The 26,132-nt window shown below is 39.2% G+C and overlaps 1 protein-coding gene across 6 annotated transcripts in view; it reads right to left on the bottom strand.

Annotated features, from left to right (window-relative positions):
* The window catches only part of PCSK5 (proprotein convertase subtilisin/kexin type 5), a 318,106-nt gene that overhangs the window by 223,324 nt on the left and 68,650 nt on the right, over nt 1–26,132 (bottom strand). For all 6 annotated transcript variants that reach the window (XM_079925980.1, XM_079925981.1, XM_079925984.1 and 3 more), the window contains exon 3: nt 13,336–13,449. In XM_079925980.1, the coding sequence (XP_079782106.1) occupies nt 13,336–13,449 (114 nt within the window). The remainder of the gene's footprint in view (nt 1–13,335; nt 13,450–26,132) is intronic.

Below are 26,132 nucleotides of genomic sequence, written 5' to 3'. Positions count from 1 at the left end.
AAATACTGTTTCTCACCTATCAAACTTGCCAAAATGCACCTATTGACAACAGGGCAAGGTGAAGGGAGCAGGTCCTCTCAAACACGGCTGATGGGCATGTAAACTGTCCTAGACCCCTCTGAGGGGGTTCAGGCAAGATCTAATATTAAAACTATATCTGCTTCTACCTGTTGACTGAGCAATCCCACAGCTAGGAATTTACTCTGAAAATACACCTCCAACAACACAAAAACGTACGCACAAGGCTACTCAGTACGGAGTTATTTGTAAAAGCAAAATATTGAAAACAACCTAACTGTACATTCATCAATGTCTAGTCAAATAAATTATGGTAAGTCTACCATAACACAGCTGTAAAAAAAAGAATAAGGATCTCTATGAACTAACATGGAGTGATTTTCAGGTATATTAAGTGATAAAAGCAAAATGGAAAAATGCATTTATAGTATTCTCTGTATCTCACTTTGATATATATGTTTTAAGTATTCCAAAATAAAAGTAATAAAATTAAACATATAATGATGGGGGAAGGAGCTCTAAAGCTGAACAGAACTATCTAACTGTATATAAATAATGACATAATCATAGAGGAAAAAAGCATTTATTAAAGCAACTTTTGACTCAAGTAGTGTGACTGTATTGCCTCAGTGGGATATATTCTAAGAATAAAAAGAAATCTTGAATTCTACATAAGTAGGTTTGTGGTTGCCGGTGGTATTGTTGTAGTAATTCCGATACGTTTTTGTGTGTGCAGTAGTACATCTGTTGATATTGATAAGAACCATGGTTCTCACCGAAGCGGGGAGGGGAGAGAAATATGAAATGGGCTAAGAAGAAGAAGAAGCCATGCTCTAGAATTAGAATTGAAGGTAACACTAGGGATTCTAGATATACATCCCTCAGCTCTATCCACTGAAAAAGAGGCTACAACCAAGGACACCCTTACCACCAAACTCTGGACTTTTAAGCATCATTCCTCAATAAAGGAAACCATCTACTTAGAGAAATGGCTATTTCTAGGTCTGAGGCAGAGAGAATACAAGGTGAACATTTTGTTGTACCATAAAGGAGAAAGCACTAAGCACTAAAGAACTGATTGGGGTCTTCTCAAAAGGGCTCTTCAGTCAACTTGAAAAGTTACCCACTAACCAAACGGGACAATTTAAGAACCAAAAAACAAATAATGTCAGCAATGAATCACTCCATTTTAAAAGAGTACATGAACTCATAATGATATTAAAAAGGTAAGCAGAGTGAAGAAGGGATTACAGAATTAGAAAATCATCATCTTGTGACCACTGATCTAATGATTAATTTAGGCGGACATTAGCAATAGGTGCTAAAATCTTGGGGAAAAGTTGACAGGAAACAAGGTAATTCACAAGTCTCAAACTATTACCCCTCAAATTTCCTATTAATTAGAGAACTAAAATGTACCTTTACAATGGAGAAATCTAGCAAATACCTCAACCAACCATAGAAATAAATTTAACATCACCAAAAATGAAACTTCTAACATTCTACCTCCTAATATGAATCACTGAAAAAGGTATCATCTCATCTGGGTAGTTTTCACACCAAAAATGTTTTATTCCTCTAAAGTCCTGAAAAACCATCAAACAAACATTCAAATAACAAAGTGTGAGTTATTTTACAAACTACCAACCTGGACTCATCAAAATCATCAACATGAAAGACCCCTCCTCACCACTCCCCACCCCCAGTAGGGCAACTCTTCCAAATTAAAGGAGATAAAAGGATAGAACAAATAATGTCAATGTATGATGCTAGGTTCTGGATCAAAAGGCACACATCTATTAAAAATATTTTTGTGACCACTGGAGAAATCTGAATATGGACAGTAAATTGGATAAGATCACTGTTAACTTTCTTAGAAGTGAGAATGGTACCTTGGTTATATAGAAAAATACCATTCTTAGGAGAAGCATCCTGAAATATTTAGGGGTGTATTTTTACCATGTCTGCAACTTCTTTTCAAAATTCAGGGGGAAAAAGTGTGTGTGTGCAAAGAGAGAGAGAATATTAATTTTGGTTAAATCCAGGTGAATGGAATGTGTATATGTTCCTACTATTCTTTTCATTTGTCTATAGATTTCATATTTATCAAAACAAAACACTGGGGGTAAAACATGACAGGCAAAATTTAAAAAAAATAATAATCAAAATGTTAGGCCGCAAAGGGCACAAAGCACAGAGCTCATGAGATAATGACAGATTTCAAGATGGTCCAGGGAGAGGCAGTTGCCATCTAGGCACACCAGGACCCAAGAGGACGCCAAGCCAGCGCCTACAGACTACCCACCGCCCTGTCCACAGACACTGCACGTTGCCCTTGCTAAGGCGGCAAGCCAGCTATCTCTTCTTTAAGGCTCTCTGGTGAGGGCTTCTCAACAGCTGCCTTCACTCCCTCTGCCAAGGAACCTGCATGACAAAGATGCTCACCCATACCAAGATTTCTGTTGGGGTGGGGTGACCTCCTTTCCTGAGCCCATGATGCTCTGTGCACTTCAGTTACCTCTTACTCGCTCTCCTTTGAAATCCCTTTGTCCCAAAGGTATCCCCAGCAGGTTGACTTATGCCTGATACGGAAGAGGAGTTCAATACATGTTGTTGAATAAATAAAATAATTATCAATTTACTTTTTTCTGTGGGAATTACATTCCCTGTTGCTTTCCTACATTTTCCCTCCTGTTACACATTGAATTAATGCTTTTATTGAGCGTTCTGTGGTAACTCCTAGCTCTTAATTCCTGGGAGGATAGAACTAATTCAGTGTTCATTAGTGTGTATGACTAGTTTAAATGATTTGCTCACTGCACATTTCTTTTACTCGTCCAGAGTGTATCAGGTTTGATCATTACGGATCTCCTTAATCTTTCATTTTCTTGGACAAACTCCCACAATTATAAATGTTTCTAGTCCTGCTTTTCTGTAATACTTGTAGTGAAAGCTGGTGAAACAGGGATCAGATGTGATACACAACCTGGAATCCAGACCATCGGGTGTGTGTGGAGTGACAGGGATACAAGTTTCTGATAAACTGCATGGAAGTGTTTTTGGGCTGAATTGCTCATTATGGAAAGAAAGGGCTGTCTGAGTAGCGTATATTTCTGGTGACTGAAAATATACAGGGTGGGTATTGCGCGTGAGCTGAGGGCTTCAATTAAGTTATTTTTCAGGCCCATCCCAATCTGGTGGCCTTTGAGGGTTTTCTTTTTTTTCAGTATCTTCTTAAAGACCACATTCAAGGTACTAACTGCAGAAACATACACAGCATGTTTTTCTGGACAGTCCATGGATGGGAAGCAGAAGGGCCTGGGCTACGGAGCACAGGCATGAAAGCAAAATGAGAATGGGCATATAAAACATTTCTACAGAATAGGAATGACATTTAAAAAATATGTATACCTGCTATGTTTAACCTACTACTGCTAAGAGTCCTGCCGAATTTCTTTAAGTTCACTAAAAGATAAGGATGATTTCTCTATCGCTAGGTAACAAACCCAAACATCAAGTTTTTAAGACACTAATTTAACTAAATTTCAGGAAACCACGCAAAGAGATCATTAGGAGAACACAGTCCTATGCTACCTGGGCATAATTTTCTTTGCTTTGCTTCAGACATGCTAATTTGGTATGTCTGGATCAGAACGTCTATCCTGGTAGGCTTTTTACCAAGAGACTCAATTCACCTCCCCAGAAAACTAAAACAGAAAAGAAAGCCCCACAAAGCTACATTTCTTCCAAGTAGTCTTTAAGATTATTCTGTAAGTTTTGTACCAAATATTTGAATAGACACCATCTAAACAGACTAGTTTTTCTTTTTTTCCTAGCATAAAGGAAGAAATTAGGCTTCTTATCGGGTTCTCCTCCTTTTAATCAAGGAAAGAATAATCAGTAAATGCATTTTGTACTTTGTCCACATCGTCTACCATAAAGAATAGCATCTTTGTATTATGAGCCCAATTTGATTCTGACCTATGCAATTAAGTAATCAAATCCTATTTCTGGAATTTATAGTTTTATTCTACTTGCCTCAGTATAATTTGACTGCATCTGGTATGGAGCAGCTCTTGGTGCCCGTACCATTTGCACATTAGATTACCTATCGCTAGCCTAGAACCCCATACACAAGGCTGAGATTGTCTACCAAGGATTTTTTTTTTTTTTTTAACATTTGAGAAACTGGAAAAATCACATTGAGGTGCATGTGTATTCTATTTGAAAATGATTATTACTTTCTCCTCCCTGGGCAATTTAGGCGTTTTCTTCTGATTCTTCTCATCACTGGATTGCTAAGAATTATTGCTCTTACTCCATTAACTTCCCAGCCAAGTTCACTGCCAACCAAAATTAAGGAAAAAACAGCATTCCAGACACCTTCCTCTCAGATAACTTTAGAACTGAATTCTCAACACAGGACACTTGAAGGCACCATCACCTTTCAGGAAAAGCCAAACTCAGTTCTGTGAATTTGGTCTCAATGACCAACTCGCTCCTCACTTCATATCCATAAACATTTATGGAGCGCTTACTAAGAGAACCCTACTCATTGGCAGAGAAATATGTTAAAATCAACCGAAAATGTGCCTTGATCACTAGAACTAATCCCAACACTGGGTGAAAAGTAAATAAGAAATGAGGAATTCAAAGAAACTTTGATAAAGGAACTTGAATCAACATGTTAAGAAGACAACCACAGATTAAGTGAGTTCAATGGTCAATGCTATCTGCTCTCCAGCAGAAAATGCGTTACTAATTAAAGAAAAATCACTAAAAGCTTGATGAGAACAACTTTATGTTAACAGACCCTTCATCATATTAGAGTCAGACCCAAAGGCACAGAATACAGACATACTTTTACTCTTTGAAAGTAAAGCTGAGAAGATAAACTACCAGTATGGAATAAGTTATGTCTTGCTCAAGGAAATTAATAAAGGTCGTAATAATTTGCACCAGGCAAGAATGAATATTATCTGAAGTGATTTTTTACTGGCCTCTTAGAAGCACTTTGACTAGTTAATTATAGGTTAACTTAATACCTCTAATATACTGACTTCCATCACAAACCTCACATGGGGTAATGAAATCACATGAAATCATCACAATCATCGTGAGCTGTTCAGCAAGTTCCAGTTAGGGTTCTGCTACTGGTACCCTCAGTGGACTACCATCAACTGAGTAGACAAACTGACTATAACTACCCTAACCTCTGCCCATAAAATGCTCCACTTACGCTTCATTAAAGAAAGCACCGTCTAGGGAATGTCAATTGGTACAGCCACTATGGAGAACAGTATGGAGGTTCCTTAAAAAACTAAAGCTAGAACTACCATACGACCCAGCAATCCCACTACTGGGCATATACCCTGAGAAAACCATCATTCAAAAAGAGTCATGTACCACAATATTCATTGCAGCACTATTTACAATAGCCAGGACATGGAAGCAACCTAAGTGTCCATCGACAGATGAATGGATAAAGAAGACATGGCACATATATACAATGGAATATTACTCAACCATAAAAAGAAACGAAATTGAGTTATTTGTAGTGAGGTGGATGGACCTAGAGTCTGTCATACAGAGTGAAGTCAGAAAAAGAAAAACAAATACCATATATATGGAATCTAAACAAATTGGTTCTGAAGAACCTACGGGCAGGACAGGAGTAAAGACGCAGATGTAGAGAATGGACTTGAGCACACGGGGAGGGGGAAGGGTAAGCTGGGACAAAGTGAGAGAGTGGCATGGGCTTATATATACACCACCAAATGTAAAATAGATAGCTAGTGGGAAGCAGCCGCATAGCACAGGGAGATCAGCTCGGTGCTTTGTGACCACCTACAGGGGTGGGATAGGGAGGGTGGGAGGGAGGGAGACGCAAGAGGGAAGAGATATGGGGACATACGTATATGTATGACTGATTCACTTTGTTATGAAGCAGAAACTAACACACCATTGTAAAGCAATTGTACTCCAATAAAGATGTAAAAAAATAAAATAAAAAAGAAAGCACCTTTTACTATTTTATCCTTGGTGTCAAAGACATTGTAAGGACTGGGAAAAAATAAATCTCTGCTAAATACGAATGAATGAATGATTGCATACATGAATGAACATTTGCCTCATAGGAACTTTCATTCAGTTGGGATTTTCCAGGCTGTAAAACAAATATGGACTTACACTTAGGATTCAAGTTTGCCTTTTCTTGGAATTATCACTTATGAGTATTTTTCTTTGGTGTTAATTTATTCATTCAGTGAACATAAAGTTTTAATAAAGGAGGAGCATTATTCCACCTCAGGCACTCATGCGTTTGACTCCCCAGATACACTTGGCGGGCATCTGGGAACTTGGGTTTGGGGAGGGTTCTCACCGTTTCTTCATAAGTATGTCTCACTGTGTCTACACTGGTTACACAAACAATACGGTTTGTGCTGAACGCCTCTGAGAGTATGGAATTCGGGTACAAGGAAGGCACTGGGTACCTACACGACCAACCCCCAGTGAAAACCCTGAGCACCAAGTCCCTCACGAGCTCCCTGGTAGACAACATTTCACATACGTTGTCACAATTCACGCTGGAGGAATTAAGTGCTTTCTGTGTGACTCCACTGAGAGAAGTCTCTTTGAAGCTTCAGCGTGCTTTCCCCTGAACTTCACCCCATGTGGCTTTTCATTTTGCTGATTTCGCACTGTATCCTTTCACTGAAATAAATCGTAGCTGTATGACTCTATGCTGAATCATGTGACTCCTCCCAGTGAATCACCAAATCTGGGGGTGGCCTTGGGGACCCCAACAAGGGGACACACTGAGATTGAAGTAGTAATGAAACGAAAGCATGGGATACAACAGTCAGGAACTCACGGGGTGGGTCTGAGCTGGAACTCAAGACCTGGGCCTACTGGTGGTATGTGTCTCTCTAAGATGTACTCTCCAGTTCAACTTGCCATGTGGACCTAGAGGAGGTTCAAGCAGGAATGAACTCAAGAAAGCATCTAGTCCAGATTCCTCATTTTTTCAGATGAGCTAAGGTTGAGAGCGCTAAAATACCTTTCCACGGGACACAGAGCTAGTTCGAAGCAAACACTGGTCCACCAAAACCACATCTCAACCCCCAGTAGTTCCTACCAGGAAATCACTTGCTGCTTGGCTGGAGTCCGTCCTTTCTCGGAAGCCCTCCTACTTACGTCAAGACGGGCCACATGGTTGCAGATTTACACCATGTTGCATTTTCAATTAAAACGGCTAAATGGGGTGTTGTAAAAGGATGATTTCCAAGCTGCCAGGACAATAATGCCCCAAACTCCACCAGATTTTATTAGAGTCAAGTGACAGTATAAGTCATTAGGAAAATGTGTGCCAACCACAGAAACAGCAATGCCTCACACTCTTGGAGAACTGAATACCATCCAGTTGGCTGAGAAAGAACCATGTGGCTAACAATCATTTTTCACAATTACTATCCTAGCTAGTTCATAGTTTTTGGCGGATATACCTCACACGCATAGCCGAACTCAGCTAATTTTTACTCTGCTGATCGACAAATATGATTTTTTTTCCTCAAAGAAACCACCCAGAGAGCTTTCATGACATTTGAGGTAGTGCATCAAAAAGTGAGCCCATTTGTTAAAACCTGCTTTAAAAAATTCACATTAAGTAGGCCACCCAATATTCATTACAAAAAATTCTGTGTTAAGACTACTCACTAGTCATACTCACAACTACAGTCTGAGAATCACATAGCAAGACTGCACAAGGCCTTCTTTGCTTTTCTCTTTGGAATTGAGCTTGCCTTCCATAAGGCAGGAAAAAAAAATTTTTAAGTTCTTTACTATGGGCTTCTCCAAAATCAGTATTAGTTCTTAACAGCTAGACAAGAAATACTGTACAATGCTAAAACACGTTCCTAAGGCAATAAAATATTTACATGACTAAAGGAATAAAAGAGCTATTCTATTAAACTTATATTTTCCTCCAAGTTTCATTTCCAGTTTGCCTTCTTGGGACTCTTTGTCAAGAGCCTGAGTACAAATTTCATGTATGAATGTGTTTCAGGATGACTTCAGAAAATATAAAATCTACTATAAATTGAATAATCCCTCCCACAAAGAGAAACATCCTGCCAACAAAGGGGAACTCCCTCCCCCCCCCCCCGTATTTCAAATGCAGCATCTGTCGTAACTCTGTAAGGGATGAAGGGACACTATTAGGACAGGATTCACAAGGGGCTTCAACTGTATACATAACGTTCTATTCCTTAGATTGGGGGTGGGTGGACCTGCATTTGTGGTATTCTACCAAATTTTTGTATGTCTTAAATATTTTGTAACAATTTACAAAAAATTAACTCCCTGAATTTGCTCAATTGGCATTCGCAGACCCTTGAGGAGGCATCTTACTTAGGCTTGCTATCTCTAGAGTCAAACTGAATTTTCTTCAGGGGGTCAAAATGGTCCATTATACCAGCTGGGTACATTAAATCCATGTCTATTACACTGAGTTCCCAAAGACTTGGCCAAATCTTCACAACCTTTCCTATCAGATATCCTTTGTCTGTGGAACATCTTGAAAGACTATATATGCCAAGGATATTTTTCCATCAGTGCAAGTAAAGTGAAAATATCTTTTTATATTAAAGCTGCCAGCTTCTCAAATAGAAAATTTTGTAAGAAAAAGGTATAAGATCAAGAGGAACAAATTAAATCGACCGAGTGCACTTTAAAGTGTCTCATAAGTTTTTAAAAAGCTCTTCTTCCTCCAACTGATAATGGGAAGATGGAGGCCAGCTGTGTTCACATAAACCTCCTGTTGAAAATATGATAGAGCACGGAGATCTCAAAGCAGTCCTGAGAGTCAAACAGCATCAGCTCAACTGGGAACTTGTTAGAAATGCAAATTCCCAAATCTCCGCTGGGGGGCGTGAGAGGGGTGGGCAGCAATCCCTCCAGGTGATTCTGATGCCAGCTAGTATGAGGTCCAGGGACTCGGAAGTTGGAAGTCTAGCCTCTGGAGTCAGAGTGACCGGATTTGAATACCAGGATCTGCCCCTGGTGAAGAGTGTGACTTTGGGCAAGTTACTTAACTTGTCTCTGCTTTATTCCTCAGTGTAAAATGAAGACAATAATGGTTCCCAGCTCACTGGAACGCTGGCAATAAGATAATATTATACATGTAAAATATGGTAAAATGTTTGACAAAGACTCAATAAACGTGATCAATTATTTTCTCTACATGATCACAGATGTCCAAGTTTACTCATCTATTATTTGATTAGCATTTATTGAGCATTTACCACAGACACGGGCAGTGAGTAACTCACGACTCCTGGCTACATATTAGAATCACCAGGGAATTCTGATGAAATCCTACTGCCTGAGCCCTCCTCTATACCAAAAATAACAATCTCTGATAGTGGGACCCAAGCTTGGATATCCGTTAAAAACTACTCAGGACGTTTTAATGGAAGAAGCAAATCTACAAGCAAAAATTACAACCCAAATCCCATGGAGCTGGGTGTATGCACACGATCCCAGAGAAACGTTTAGGGAGGAGTCGTTGGCCCAGCAAACTTTCATTGGCACTTCTATATTCCTCTCCTGCGTTACTGATCTTCTTAGGAAGCACGATTTCCTAAATCCTCAGTGCTTGCCACCATCCTGACAAAGAGGAGATGCTAGAGTCTGTCAGCACAATGAGAAGCGAGCTCTGTTTCTACGCCTAGACCCTCCCAACTCCCGGAAGCCTGAGCACAGTGTTCCAGGTCAGAGGAGTAATTAGACAGCTGTCATCTCCATAACAAACTCTTGTATATATACCTTTCCTTGAATATACTGCCCAAACCTCGAGGCTAGACATAATGGTTTCACATACCATTTCCAAGGGGAGGAGTGACAGGGGCAAAGCTTTTAAATTAATTAAAAGAGACACTCAGGCACACTTCATGCCATTCTTTAATCTCTGTTCTCCTGTGATAAATATAGACTGACAGGACCAGGCCCAGGCTAACAAGCTGAGGGTAGGACCCTATGGAGGCTCACCAAGCAGCCCTCAGAAACACTGCGGCAGGGCCAAGGGCTCAGAAAAACGAAGAAGGAAATCAGCACCTTCCCCAACTGTGTCACTGACATGTCGCCAGAGCGCTCTGAAGGATGCCCACTGCACATGTGATCGCACCCCCCTTCAACTAGTAGCAATGAAAACAACAGATAAAAAGAAAACAGCATGTACTGTAATTAAAAAGAGAAGAAGAATAACAATTATAATTTACTGAGAGTTTTCCAGTGTCAGGCAGTGTGCTAAAGGCTTCCTGTGCAGTATTTCATTTCATTATGGTAACAAGCTTCCCAACCATCCTTCCCTCCTAGTAGTATACACATGCTTGTGTAGTTCCCTCACACATTGAATCAGAGTTCACACATGTGGCCAAGAGAAGATTACAGAAGTAACTGCGACTTCTGAGCTTAGATCATAAAAGACGTCACCGCTTCTTGACACAACCTCTTGAATCACTTGCGCTGGGGGAAGACGGAGCCATGGAGCCAGGTGGACACTCAAGCAGCCCCACGGTGAGGCCCACGTGGAGAGGAACCAGCCACGTGACTAGGCCACCTTAGAAGTGGACCCTCCAGCTCTAGTCATAGCTTTGAGTCTTCCAGCTGAAGCCCCAGACATCACAGAACAGAGAAGTCGTCACCACTGGGCCCTGTCTGAATGCCTGACCCACAGAACCCAGAAGATCGCTGTCTTAAAAACTAAGCTCTGTAATTTATTATGCAGCAATAGCTAACTCATACGTAAGAGCTGGATACTCTTATTTTATAGCTGACGAGAGTTTAACTGATTCAATCGTGGGCGTAGCAAGTGAAATAATGGGGATTTGAATCCATGTTTGCAGATTTGAAGTTCTGACTCCTATTCTGTCACCACTCCTGACAGATAAACATATGGTGTGTAACCTATTTCCCACCCCTTTCATCAAGGGAACAGTATGTATGTAATAGGAAGTTTTGCAGTATTTTGGTTGTCCCCAAGATACTTTGCCCATCCTACATGGCACCCGCCATTCTGCCTTGTATTTCAGCTATTTCTCCATGGATAGATTAGAAGTTCCTGGAGGGTTGGAGTAGTGTCTTCCTTATGACGGTGCTTGTAAATAGTAGAAGGACGGGGATAGGATGCCACTTTAATCCCCTGGACTCCCATCAATCGGCCTGGTTTGGCAACTCTGCTCCACCGCTCTCAGGCTGGGTGATCTTAGGCAAATGGCCTACATTTTATGAGCCTCAGATTTCTCACTCTTATAACACGGGGCCAATATTAATGCACACTTTTGTTCACACTACATTAGAAAAATATTAGCACAAATAAATTATGAGCACATCGCCTGGCATGGGCTAAGTGCTCGACGAATGTTACCTATTTGAATTATTACCATCAAACATGTGTTGAAAAACATCCAATATTTTAAATGGCCGAACAGAAGCTCTTCCCTCTCACCCTTTCCTTACATCAAAAGAGAATTTCCAAAGAAATGGCAGTGGTTCCTGGGAGTGAGGGTATCTCACTCTATAAGCACTGAAACCTTTGGCGTCACCTTGGCCATGGCTTGTACAACAGCCCAACCTGCCCTGCTGGAGTGGTGAGAGGGTAGGGGGAAGCTGCTGTACACTTCCACTGTCCAGTGGGACATGTGCAGACGGCAATTTGGTTCTTTCTTGCAAAGAGATACGTAAGGCAAAGAGGGTCTCACTCCCCCCAGCCTTATAAGCAGGGGTGTAGGGGGATTTTGCTTGCATCCTATCTCTTAATCCCATTACATCCTTATCATCTTGTCAGCACAGACAAAGCTCCTTAGCTCCTGCCAACGCTCCCTCTAATGCCTTCCCTTGTGGTTCACTCTTTCTTGGTCTTGGAGCTAATAAGCTGTCAAATGTCTTACTGTCCCCTCAGGTGATTTCTACTCAAATGCTGTTTAGAGTCCCACCTCCCTTTGAACTTAGCTTTATGGCTCCTTTCTTACACAGAGTTCTCTGTGTAAAATTCTGTTTGGGGTCCAAAATCTTTCCACAACCTTCCACTTCCAGGTAAGACTAAGAAAAGGGAAACTGGGAGAAACGCCAGCTACATTCACCCATGTCCAAATAAACACAAATTCCTAGCGTTGCTAGGTGCTAGGTTAGATTCTCAGATGGGAGGATATAAGTGACCCCCTGCCCAAAGTAACAGAGCAGATTTAAAAATACAACAACTATGAAACAAAGTGCCAAGGGAAGGATGCCAGGAGTGGCAGAGGAAGGACAAACATGGACAGGTGAGGACATGGGAGACATGAAATAGTCAGCCTTGGGTGTGGGCTCTGAGGGATGGACAATACTGAACCGAGGATGTGGGGAAGGGCAAAAGACCACTCTGGGCAGAAGGAATGAAATGCAAGGAGGCAGAAAAGCATCAGACAAGTATGTGGAATGCAATGGATTTGTAGAGAAGCAGGGTCAGGAGTGCAAAAAACAAGGTAGATTGGAGGAGATAACTATGGCAACAATTTGCAATAAAGATTTTCAAAAAAGAGAAAAGTTAAGGTCTTTTGCAGATTATAGAGCAAATAGGTAACATATGAATTTCATGATTAAGAATAAGTAACATATTCTAATCAATTTCTCGGGTATCATGAATATAAAACCCTAAGACTAGAGAAGTGTCAATATATTTTCAAAGGAGGCGACATCAACTGAATTTCTAGATCACTCTTCCCAATATGTTAAATTTCCCTCACTGCAAGTTTTTGCTTGAAGCAATGAACTAGCTACAAGTCAAATACTTTTCAACTGCTTTTTCCCTAGTCTAGTTTTAAAAATTGTTACCCAAAGCGAGAAGGCACATTTAGACAACTAAAGTCAGGAATCTGTTACCTACTCGCAAAGTCATTTCAATGATTTCCATGACCCAGTACCATTAACCAGGCTGGTTTCAGGGTGGAGTAGATGAGTAACAGAGGTGAACATAACTATTGCTAGGTCTCGGGGTGTCTGCCCTTAGTATATTTTTCTATCTTCTCGCCCAAACTTACCAAGCTACTACACAGAGTAAGATCTCAAACAGAAATAGCTTCAGAATCAGAACTCCCTTCTTTCTCCTTAGACCTAGAGAGCTAAGTTCAAAAAAGATCCAGAAAACATCACAGGCCATCACCCTCCATCTTGAAACAGGACAAAGTCCCTGGTCGCTGTTTCTGCGTCCTCCCAGTCCTAACAGACAATCCCTGCACAACACAGAACAGAACGCCGTGGCCCCAGGCCAGGCAAACTCACCATATACCACATGCTTGGCCACTTGGGATCATTGAAGTAAGTGGACTGGGCGTGGCTAAAGTCATAATCCCTCTTGGTCCGTTTTTTTACCACTTGTTGTTGGATCCACTCCACCTGCCAAGAAGGACATTTGGTGAGTGTTCAAGTTCCATCAGGGTTAGCACAACATAAATGACAGTCTGGGACATTTACATCTGGAGTCAGTTCTGTTTAAGTCACAGGTTTCATTCTGGCAACTAGAATCTCCAGAGCATAGAGGTGCCCTAGAAACCTGGTTCTATTTTATCTTTAATGCAGGTAGGCTTTGTAGTCTTTTATGACAGATCTTTCGTATTTCTCAACAACATGCTCACCCCTTTAGCTTTTGCAGAAAGCATATTTTACTCCCAACTTATTGCAAATTGATAGTGTTAATTTTTAAAGCTAATTTATTCATCCTGACCTTATACTAAGGGCTAGAAAACTTCTCTAAAGGTCCAGATAATAAATATCTTTGGCTTTGCAGGTCATACAGTCTCTGTTGTAACTACTCATTCTGCCATTGTAACACCATAGACAGCACATAAACAAATGGGTGTGACTATGTTCCAATAAAACTTGATGTATAAAAACAGGTGGGAGGCTGGATTTGGCCCACAGGCCACAGTTTATATCAAAAAATTTAAATGGTCTGGGATTACACATCAAATTAAGAGAATCATCCTCGGACCAAATGCTCTAGGATCACAAATTTTTTTAAAAAAAAATGGCTGTCTGTAACAGAGTGGTGGAAAAAGCACTATTGAGGTAATCAGAAAACCAAAGCCCTAGACTCGTCTCTGGTACAAAATTGGAGAAGTCACTCAACTGTCTGAGCCATAGGTTCCCTGTCAGCTCCAAAATTCAAACCCTCTACATTTGAGAAAGTCTTAACATTTAGCCACAATTAGTTTTTAAAAAGCAACCGGGAACTTTGAGTTTAATACAGAATTGTAACCTAAATGGTATGGGTATGAATGGGGGTACTTTTAAAAACAGTTAATCATTATGGCAATATAAGAATAAGCATGTTTCATTTTGAACGGAGCATCTCAGATACAGTATCAGCCCGGTGGCATTCTACCATTTGTTCCTAAATTCTCTTTGTTTGATTTCTTCTGGCCACAGCTAATTCCGTTGTAATACTCTAAAATGTTTCCACCATGTATCTCTACTCTCCACAAAGGAATTAAAAACTGGTGGGGGGGAGGAAGACTTTGTGGTCCACTACTATGATCTGTGATTCCATACCCATCCATTCAGTAAAGATTTCAGAACCTCTCTTGACTACTTCAAAGATTACTGGAGGAGAAGGAATACTAAAGGACCAATTAACAAGCTCAAAATGCATAGCTATAAATAAGGTACTAAGGCCAAAAGCCCAACTAATAAATTTCTATCATTCTCATATTGGGAAATATTATTCAACAAGAAGATTGGTATGCAAGATGAATTTAAATAGTGAATTCTTAGTTACATCACTAACAAGGCAAACAGAATCACACAGCCTCCCAAATAAGATCTATTTATGATTTGGACCACAGCTAAGCATCATATATGTGCATTTTCTGCTAGATAATTTAAGCAAAATTATCAGTACAGAGAAAAGTCAATAAATGAAAAATAATATACTGGAAAATGAAAGTTTTCTGTTCCTGCTTTAATTAATCTAGACCAAGTGACTCAGTGGCACTGAATCATTCTACATCACACACACATGCACACACGTGTGCACACTGGATAAAAGGTATTACATGTTATTTCTTTAAACTATTGGACAATAGCTGTCAGGCAAGCTAATAAGGATCTTGTTTTTTCTTTACTCGAAGAGACTGCTGTTTAGAAATCACACTGAAACTAATGGGGCATTAAAAATGTGTGTAATTTTTTTAAATGAAGAGAGTAATTTTTAAAGTGACCATGTTTCTAAAAATACAGAACAAAATCAATTTCCTTCTCAATCAAAGTGGAGCAGCAAGCATGAGCGTGCATGTATTTTGTCTATTTCCAGAAAACATTTTAATCTCTTTATTTCAAACAATCTTTCTAAGGAATGAGTTTCATAAAGTCATTTATTCATTCAATATGCAGTAAGTGCTTATTCAATACCAGACACTGTACTGGGAATTTAAAGATGACTAAGAATAATCTTTGCCTTTGATGGACCTAATTTTATCAAGGAATATTTAGCAATTATTCTACAATTTTCCACTTCATAAAAATGTCATTATCTTCATGAATGACATGTGATGCAGGATCTCTCACTATACTAATTAGACCATTTATGACAATTTTGACTATGCAAATTACATTTACAGTCCTTATAGTACTGTCTCTTAAGACTTATCCCAATAAGATGGAACTAGTTCATATTTGCACACTTGGTAAAAGAAGGCTGCAGATCTGTTTAGACCAAATGCTTTTCAAACTAATTATATATTGGCAGTGATCTTTCCTAAGAGAGCCTCCATGAATCCTGAACTGCCAACATATATGTGTTCACAAATCAGAAGGTGTCAAATCTCGTGTGGACTCAATAAAGAGACGGCTTAAGCTCAGAACAAGTCTACGATAGGGTAGGGTGGATAACCGTCTCTACAATGACACTGTAAGTGTGCACTTCTCCCTACATGTGTGCGTGCATGCACGCACGCGCACACACACACACACGCGCAAATGGACAAATGGGATAAGTATGTGAGAAAACCAAGTGACAGCCATTTTCCCAGATGAACTACAGGTACTAAAATAGAACAAAATACCTCACCAAACACCATCTCTTCTGTAATTTTACCAAACAAAAATGCTTAGTTACAGGGTTCAGTGGCTAGAAGATGGCACAGCAAGTTGGCATCTACATTTGACTATAAGTCACTCTGTCTGATCACAGGGCTGCAATACTCAAGAAAAGTACAGTTGTTTTTTTTTAGTGTCAGATACCATGTATTTTGTTTTGGTGCTTTACGAGTATGAGTCTATAGCCCTACATTTTTGGGAAAGCGGGAAAAGTACCCCTTGGGTCTGAAGATTTCTATGACTGGAAAGAGCATATTTATATTTTTAAACCATTATCCATATGTCTGTCCTTGAGACCTTAAAAAAAAAGCTCAGAGGTAATGCATTATACAGATTTCACTTCTTGCCAAGAAGCCCAGTACGAAGAAAAACCAGTTAGAAATTCATTTTCATAAAACTATGGTCAGCCCAGGAAAAAAGGAAAACTGTGTGCTTTCCCTCACTGGTTTAACTTCTAAAAGTTCTATTTCCTATATATTACGGATCTACATTTAAGCCAGAGTATAAAAACCTTTAGACCTCTGAAATCAATCTAGCCTCCATTAGTTAAGCCACCTGTGTGGTACGGGGTGTTAAGGACAGCCCCTCCCTCTACTCACAGAGCTCACCTGCCTACGTGGTCCACATGAACAGTGGGCATTTGCCACTTCAGAATCTTTGTCTAAACATGTTCTCTTTCATCAGTTTCATTTGTCAAGCAAAGCACGCTAATTGATGATTATGGGAAGCCTACCCACAGTCTCAGCTGAACTCATATCTCATGATTTTGGAATTTACCAACTTTCTGACACTATACACACAGGGAAGGAAATTTGTCAGCAATCAGAGAAAAGAGGATGTTATAGCCTATGAATCTACATTATATAAGTTATCATATAAATATAAACAGAAAACCAATTATGGTATCTATCACAAGAAAGACATGGTATCACTTATATATAGAATCTAAAAACAAAAGTCAAAACTCATAAAAAAAGGTAGAAAAGTGGCTGCCAGGGGCTGGGGGTGGGGGAAATAGGGAGAAGTTGGTAAAAGGTACAAACTTACAGCTGTAAGATGAATAAGGTCTGAGGATCTAATGAATAACATGGTGACTATAGCTGATAACACTATATTGTATAATTGAAATTTGCTAAGAGAGTAGAACTTAAATGTTCTCACCAAAAAAAAAAAAGAAGATAAACATGTGAAGTGATGGATGTGTTAACTAGATGGGGGGATACTTTCAATAGATCAAATATATCAAATCAAAATGAGGTACACTTCAAGTGTCCTACACTTCAAGGTACACGTCAACATGTCAAGTTTTATATGTCAATTATATCTCAATAAAACTGAAATTTAAAAAATATGTAGTATCTCCACAGTGAGGAGAAATCAGCCCTTTAGATATTAAAATATATTAAAGCTAATAACTGAAACACATACCGATAGCAAATGTCTACAGGTATTGATATATCAATGGAATGGGATGGAAAGTCAAGAGACTGACAGAAAATATGTAAGAATATAGTATATGATACGGTTGTTATCCTAAAGCAATGGGGGAAAACAGATTACTTTATAAATGATGTTGAAACATGAACCAACTGGGAAAAAAATAAAATTAAAACCATTCCCGCATCTTAATCAGGATCAGTTCCAAATGAATCATATTTAAAAGTAAAAGTAAACAAATAAACCCATATAAGTCCCATGAGAAACAAAGGAAATTTTGAAAAATAACCTTAGAGTGGATGATGCTTGTCTAAGTATAATAAAAACCACAAAAGTGATTTGGAAAAATGGATACATTCAACTACAGAAAACATAAATTTGGCATGGTAAAAATTACTTCATAAACAAGGAAAGACAAACTAGAGAAACATTTATAGCTGCTACCATGGACAAAGGCTCTTTCCCTCAAATATAAAGAGTTCCTGGGACTTCCCTGGTGGCGCAGTGGTTAAGAATCCACCTGCCAATGCAAGGGGACATGGGTTTGAGCTCTGGTCCGGGAAGATCCCACATGCCACAGGGCAACTAAGCCCGTGCGGCACAACTACTGAGCCTGCGCTCTAGAGCCCATGAGCCACAACTACCGAGCCCGTGTGCCGCAACTACTGAAGCCCACGTGCCTAGAGCCCATGCTCGGCAACAAGAGAAGTCACCACAATGAGAAGCCCACACACAGCAATGAAGAGTAGCCCCTGCTCGCCGCAACTAGAAAAAGCCCACATGCAGCAACGAAGACCCAATGTAGCCAAAAAAATAAATAATTAAAATTTAAAAAAAAAGAGTTCCTACAATCAGTAAGAGAAAAATTCAATAGGAAAACAGGCAAAAGAGAAGAGTACCATAATCTCCAAAAAGGTAAATCAAGTTTCCTAAACATATAAAAACATGCCTAACCTCATGCATATAAATACAAAAAACCAAATTAAAACCACACCAAGACACGGCTTTTCACATCTCACCTTTCAGATATAAACATTCTAAATATTGATGCCATACTACTAGGGAGAAATGATAAAATAGTCATCCTCATATAATGGGGATGGGAATGTAAATCTATACAACTCTATGGACAGTAACTGGACATTACCTACAAAATTCCTAAAATAAGTCATTCTACTTTTAGAAATTTACCCTACATTTTCAAAAAATATTTTATTTAAGTATAGTTGATTTACAACGTTGTGTTACTTTCTGCTACCCTACATTTTTATTAACACATGTAAATATACAAGGTTATTTATTGAAGCACTTCTAGTAATAACTGAAAGTAATAAACAACCTGAATATACACTGATAGGGATTAATTAAACAAACAACGACATATCAATATAATGGAGCACAATGCAACCATAAAAGATAATGAAGTGGGCTTTATGTATTGACAGAGAATAGTCTCCATGATGTAGCCTAAAATGAAAAAAAAAAGGAAGGTACGAACAGTCTCCAAAAGATACTACAATTTTTGCACCTCTCTGAGGTGCAACTGAGGTAACTGCTGTACACAAAAAACCCTGATAACACTGGTTGCTTTCTGGGGAAATAACTAGGTGATTGAGATGCAGGAATACGAAGGAAAACTTTTACTGTAGGCCCTTTAATACCTTGTTACTTTTGAACTATGTGAGTATGTCACCTATACAAACAATTTTAAATTTCCTTTAATTAAAATATTCCATTGGTTACTATTAATGTAATCCAACGGTATCAAATGGGACCAAATGCCTAAATTACAACATATTTTAAAAGCAATAATGAGAAAAATAGTATGTAAAAAGTACCTTAGATGGTTTTGCAGTATGTTATAACATGGCCAGTATTGAGAAAAGGTGGGTAAATAACCAAGGGACGTGGTTGGAATTTGGGGAACTTGGTTTATAATCTCAGATGTGCCACCCGCCACCTGTGTGACCTTGCAAAATCTTCGTGGGCTTCCTTCATCTGTAAAATGATAGAAGACAGACTAAATATGCTCTCTACTCTCTTTCTTCTGGCTTTGAAATTTTTGTCGATGTATGTGGTCTACTCTCTGATGTGACTGGGAATGAAAAGTCTGTGTTAAACACAATACAGAGGTGAGATAGGTGCTCCTGTGGACAGATGATCTTAAGTCATTCTGTGCAGATGCAAGATTAGTATTTCGAAAGGAACATAGTAAATATATTACTACTTTCGTGATTTGATGAAGCAGACGCCAGCAAATAAAATATGTGGGATTCCATCTTTCATATTCTTTTTTGATCAGCTTTGACAAAATGGGGGAAAGGAGCACGAAGAGATTTCTCCCCTCTGTTTTCTTCTCTGACTTTGAAAACAAACAAACAAGAAGTACTAGTTAAGTACATACCGGCCGTGTAATTTTTTCCTTTGGAAGTAAGGGATTGATGGAGACGATTTGGCACTGACAAGCTACTTCCAAACCTTAAAATCTGAAGCCAACATATCCCAAAAGTTTTCTAAAATTCTGATCAAGAAATTAGAGGTAATCATTGAGAGAATCAGAGAATCTCGTAAAAGTATGCGTTCAGGGTATAACAGTCTTTAAATTTTGCTCACTAACTGGTAATCAGTGAGTTACTAAATACTGACATTGTTATTTGATTTGCTCACTCTTTTTGAAGAAAAAAACCATAATTGTTTGAAATCTGCTTATTTCAGAGGGCTACTTGTGAACAAAATAAGCATTATTGTTTATCTGAAGGAGAATTTTCACTTGATTTCCTTGAGATAGGCACACTGAATCCTATTTAATGACTGCAGACATCAGAGGTTTATGTTAAAGAATCATCTAGTCAGGAATATGAGGAATATTACAATTTTGAAAGGTCACTGAGAAGAAAGTTGTGAAATAAATACTGCACATATGTTTAGAAGAGGGTAATAGAAGACAATGTAGGCCTCAGTGAAAAACTTTAACTGTCCTAAAATTTTATAATTAGCTGGCTTTCTCCAAGAGAACCCTATATTTTTAAATGTGTCATCAATTTAATCATGTTCTATTTTGTATCATGAAAAACTCATGGCATTATGGTTCTAACTGTATTACTTACTTTTAGAGAATTAAAGTTATATTTATTCCCTTAAACTATTCCACTATTATTTGCACACTTCTAATTTAATTTCCTAATGTGTTGTCTAGTTTTTTTCCTCCCCATTTCTGCTAAGATGGTGTATGAAAGGGAAAAATGAACGGTTACATCCAGTTAAAGCAGTAAAATTTATTCCCCCCACCAAGGCCTCTTCTTTCATTTCTCTATTCACTCCAAAAATATTATATTAAGTACCTACTATGTGGCAGGCACTGTTCTGGATGCTACAAAATGGCAGTGAGCAAAATAACCAATTTCCTGCCTCCAGGCAGTTTCCATTCCACTGGGAGTTAGACCATAAGCATGTAAATAAATAAAAGATTATATAATAGATTTTCATAGTGTTAAATGGTGCAAAAAGTAAACAATGTAAGGTGGTTGAGAGTGGTTATGGAGGAGGGGGCTATTTTAGGTAAGGTGGTCAAGAAAGGCCTCTTTGAAAGATGTGATATTTTAATAGAATCCTGAATATTAAGAAACCAGCCATATAAATGTCTCAAGGAAAATACTACAGGCAATGTGAATAGCTAATGCAAAAGCCCTAAAACAACGTGTGTCTGTAATTTGGTCTACAGCTCATCCATGGGCCATAGATGCCTACAGCGATCCCTCAAGGCCTAGGGGTAGGTATACCAGTAGTGCATTTCGCCCTCCAGTGGATGGATGAGGAAAGAGACTCACACAAGTCACGGAAGCTGGTTCCCAGCCATCTGGTCAACTAATTCTGGGCTCCTGAGTACAAGGAAAATGGTCTAGAAGGCCACACAGGTTCAGGGTGGGCACGTCCCCAAGGCCCCACCAACTCCTCAGCTGGTAGGGACAAACTCAGCTGAAAAAAAAGGCTCAGCAAGACCCTCTAAAGCATGAGGCCCTGGGCAGAAGACCCTCCTGCCCAGATCTAGGAATGGTACTTGTGTGATGCTAGCCACTATAAACTGGTCCAGTAAGGAGCTGTGACACAGATTCTGTCCTTTCAATTATGTAGTAAAAAATCACAGTTTCAATGTCATCTAAACAGCAGAGAAATTATAAAATGACTTCTAGGATAGAAAGGATTCCAAGTATGAAGCATTCAAGCATTAAGGAAAGAATAAGGCATAAAATGCTATTTAGTGTATAAGCAGGTATGGAACATTGTATTACTAATCAGAAGACAAAGTTACTTCATCCATCCATCTCAGACATATCAATTACCACCTCTGCAACTCCACAAAAAAGGATATAATATCTGTGTTGGACAAATTTTGCAAAACAATTTAACATTAAATTAGGTTTATTCAAAAAGCAAGGAGGTTATTTCTAGAGCTATATGTAAAAATATTTAGCATGTGCTCTTCATACATGCAGAGGGGTAGAGCTGGACTAGACTATGTCACAGATAGGCAGTACAGAATAATGAACTGGGAAAGTGTGCTACCTGAGTTCTTGGTAGAGTGCCACCAATTACTAGCCTGTCCACTTTGAGCAAATCACATAAGCCTTAACGTTCTATATTCTCACCTGTAAAATGACATTTTTGAGGTGAGGCTCAAAATATATTGCGCTATACAAATGCAGGCTCTTACAGGACTTAGTACCTTGTATTCTAATTGCATGTTTCTTGCCACTTCCTTGAAAGAAAGAAGCTAGGTTTTAGTATTCTTAGTATCAAGGGCAATGCTTGACAACAGGTCCTCAATAAATAGGTATAGAGGGCTAGACAATATTTTTACATTGAATTAATACATTTTCTGTTAGGCATGTTTAAGTCTTCTACTTATTAAAAAAAATAGCAGGAAATTTTAAACAGGAGAGGGTGCTAAAAAGGGTGTATGCTTAATTCTACCAAATATAATAGGATATTTCATATTTCAACAACAGAAAGATGATACAGCACAAGTTATTACTTTACTAGCAATGAATAGGATGGGTTCTTTCTATATATAATTCTATACTTTTAATGTATCATGGAACCCTTTTCGGTTTGATCCTTGACTTGAAACCTACTGCTGTACAGATTATCTTAGGAGATGGAACCACTTCCTCCACTTTCCGAAACTAAGTCTGAGAAGCAACAAAAGACAGTGTCTGCAATTAAAATGGATAAACATAGATGAAGTAGTGGTTGACACAGGTCAAGAACCTGGCATATGAACACAGAAATCAGCAGTCTTTCATAAACTACAAGGGTCCAGGGTTAAATAAAGTCAATGAATCCCAGTGCTAAATGATGCATTCTCCCAGACAAATAAAGAGCATCTCCAATATTTAAAAGGTCAACTAGTCCGTAAGCAAAGGATATGGCAGAAGAAGTAGGATTTTAAAAGCAGCTACAGAGGTAGAATATAAGAACAAGAAAACGACGGGAAACTAACTCAAAACAAAACAGGAAAAGGTGCCAAACTGATAAGAAAAAACATGTTAGGGCATATTTCTTTAAGGAACATTTATTTTCAAACATTTAAACTTAAGACTTCACACATCCTGGCCACTAGTAATAATAGCCATAAGCAACAGTTTTGTTCCCCTATGTCCGATAACAATACATATATTTATATATATTTATATCTATATTTTGCTTTCCCTTTATCTTTCCAGTAAAGATAATCTCAAAAGATTTTAGGTTCATTTTCCCATTGATGTGTCACTTGCTAACTTTCTTAAAATCCCTTGAAGGCATGACACATTTTATACTTGTTTCAAATGTAATATATTTGTCTTTTGAAAAAATTTAATTTGTCCTCTAGGGGGAAAAATAGCTCCCTATTCCTAGTCATGTCAAAATGCTTTCCAGTGGGTAAAACAGAATTTGATTTCTGTTAAAAAAAAAAAAAAAGTGTGTGTGTGTGTGTGTGTGTGTGTGTGTGTACGCAAGCACACAGATGCACCCAGCACATGGAATAGAAGTGGTAGAAGGAAAAGCCAGTGATGTCAACTCATTAGATACCTGAATGGCAAAGAATGTTGCATTTTTAAAGTTGGATTTCAGGTTTTTCTATTTTAAACTTTAGGACAATTAATGTAAGCAATGAGAGGAAATTCGAAAAACAATTTTGATTGCTTAAAAGTATTAAAAGGAAATGGAATTCTAAAGTACCTAAACTAATTCTACTGTCTGAATGCCACCTGGGTTAAATTCACACTTTTTATTAAATGCAATCTTAAGGCAGGGATTAAATTGGGACGGCACAGAATTCCCTCCAGCTTCACTCTAGGATCAAGATTATCACTGCATTAAAAACACAGTGGCATGACTTCATTCTACATGTATTTGTCTTTTGAATAACCATCCTCTAAGCAATTTGAAAGCCAAGGCAAGGTAATAAAATCCACTGAGCATTTAAAGTTACACCTCATTCTTCCCTTAATACAGCTTAAGTTTTAGATATCTGCAAAAATGACAATTTTACCTTAAAACAAAGTGTTAATCACTTAATAGATTTTGGTTCTCTTTGACCAATCCTGCAACTCTGTGAATAAATCATTCAAGATATTCCCAGATCTGTATTTGCAAAAACTGGATGCCCTCAAGTTGTATATCAAGTGAATACAAAGACGAGCATTATTTTGTACAGAGTGGAGAAATTGTTCAATTCAGCTGAGATTAATATAAAAAGAGGCAAATGCTGGCAAAGGAAAGGGCAGTCATTCTCATTATTTCTCCAAGCAGAGGACATGGGGTGATCTGCTAAATACCAAAAGTGTATCAGCATCTTACTCTTAATATAATGTACCACTTAATTCCATGGCTCACGAGCAATGATTGTAAAAGTTATACTCATAGGGGGAGAAACACTCTTCTCCAGTGACTAATTCAGCTCCACTGCACACATTGTCTTATTCTCCAAGCTATTTAAATATAAATGGCAATAGCTTTTTGTTTCTAATTTCCATGGACCCTACTGCTATGACTTTGATCACAGTGGAAAAATTTGAGGGGGAGGGGTGAGTACATAAATTCAGAATTAGGTACCCGAAGTTTTAATTTCATCCATTTTATTCTTTTTTCAATGTAAGGCGTTCTCAGTACTCTGATAGCTTCTGTTTTTTCATCTTGCCAGCATCTGTAAATCTCTTTATTGTCAAGATCTCAAATCCTGGAAATCAAGAAACTACCAATTGTTGTGTTAGTAAGTTCTAGTGCTATGAATCAAATGCGGTTGGGCTAAAAATCAATGTCTTCTCTTCCTCCTGTTGCTATAAGATAAATATGCAACTTTAGGGGTGAATGCACGAAGTCTGCACAAGGGTTCTATGTTTTTTTGAGGCTACCTGACATTCTTAAACCTAAAATGAGCTCAAAATGTGTAAGTCAGTAAGTAGTACGAAGTCACCAGCGGCGGCGAAGTCTGGATGAAGATCCCGTGTTGGGCCCCCAAAACGCAGAGAGAAATGAGAAAGGTGGGCCTTTGGAGAGGGTCTCTGACTTGGGTTTTCACTCCTTTCCCTTTTTTCCTGAACTCTAACCTTACACTTGGCAGAGATGGCAGGGGTGTTTTGCAACAAAAACACTGGAACTGTGGCAGCTCTTAAACACCATCATCACCCTCTGAAATATTTAGCAAACAGCTACTTTGGTCAGGATGGGGGAGAAGCATGCTTTCAGCCTCCTGGAATAATACTGTCCAAAATCCCTGGGCCAATGGGAAAGGGATTGGCATTTTCTCACCTAAATCCAGTTGCCTGAGGCAAACCAAATGTTTTCTCAATTTCACTGCTGTTCCTTCACCTTGAAACCACTGACAAGGCTTCCAGCAAGGTGGTACTTGACCAAACTTGCAGGTCAGAGCACATAAAAGTCTGGAGCGGGGCCTGATGAGTGAGCGTGCCCGATGGAGCTTCCGCCTGCCCTCTGCGAAGGCCGGGCAGCGCCCTGGCTCCCAGCTTCCTGGCGGCCTCCGTGTCACAGCCGAGGAGTGCCAATTCACTCCACTGGGCCTCCCTCTCCCTGAACTCATAACTCATACCCACCACAGTCAATTACAGGAGCCCTGGGGCTGAGGCTCAGGGAAGGAAAGAGAAAGCACATTTTCAGCACTGTCATCAAATCTGACACATTTTCAGTGGGGAGACCCAGAAGCCACAGCTCTCCCCCTTCAAGCTTCCTTCTTTCCTGCTGTGTCTTTTGGATGCCTTACCCTGGAGTCTGTTGTGTCAATGTTCATGGGATTGTGATGAACTTTACTGCACCCAGGGGCTGTCAGCAATTCTAATGCATCACTTTCCCTCCTCCAACGAGTTCCACTCTGGCACATTCGGGCTCTCAGCAGTGGAGTGAGAGCTTGGCCTGGACCACGGTTCCCGGCAACCCTACTGAGTCTTGGCTACTTGAGAAAGGGCCGTCAAAATTGTAGCACCTGGGCTTCTTTGGCGGCGCAGTGGTTGGGAGTCCGCCTGCCGATGCAGGGAACGCGGGTTCGT

Source organism: Stenella coeruleoalba (genome assembly GCF_951394435.1).
Source record: "Stenella coeruleoalba genome assembly, chromosome: 7".
Lineage (NCBI taxonomy): Eukaryota > Metazoa > Chordata > Mammalia > Artiodactyla > Delphinidae > Stenella > Stenella coeruleoalba.
Note: the sequence above shows the minus strand (reverse complement) of the source record. Positions and strands in the feature narration are given on the sequence as shown.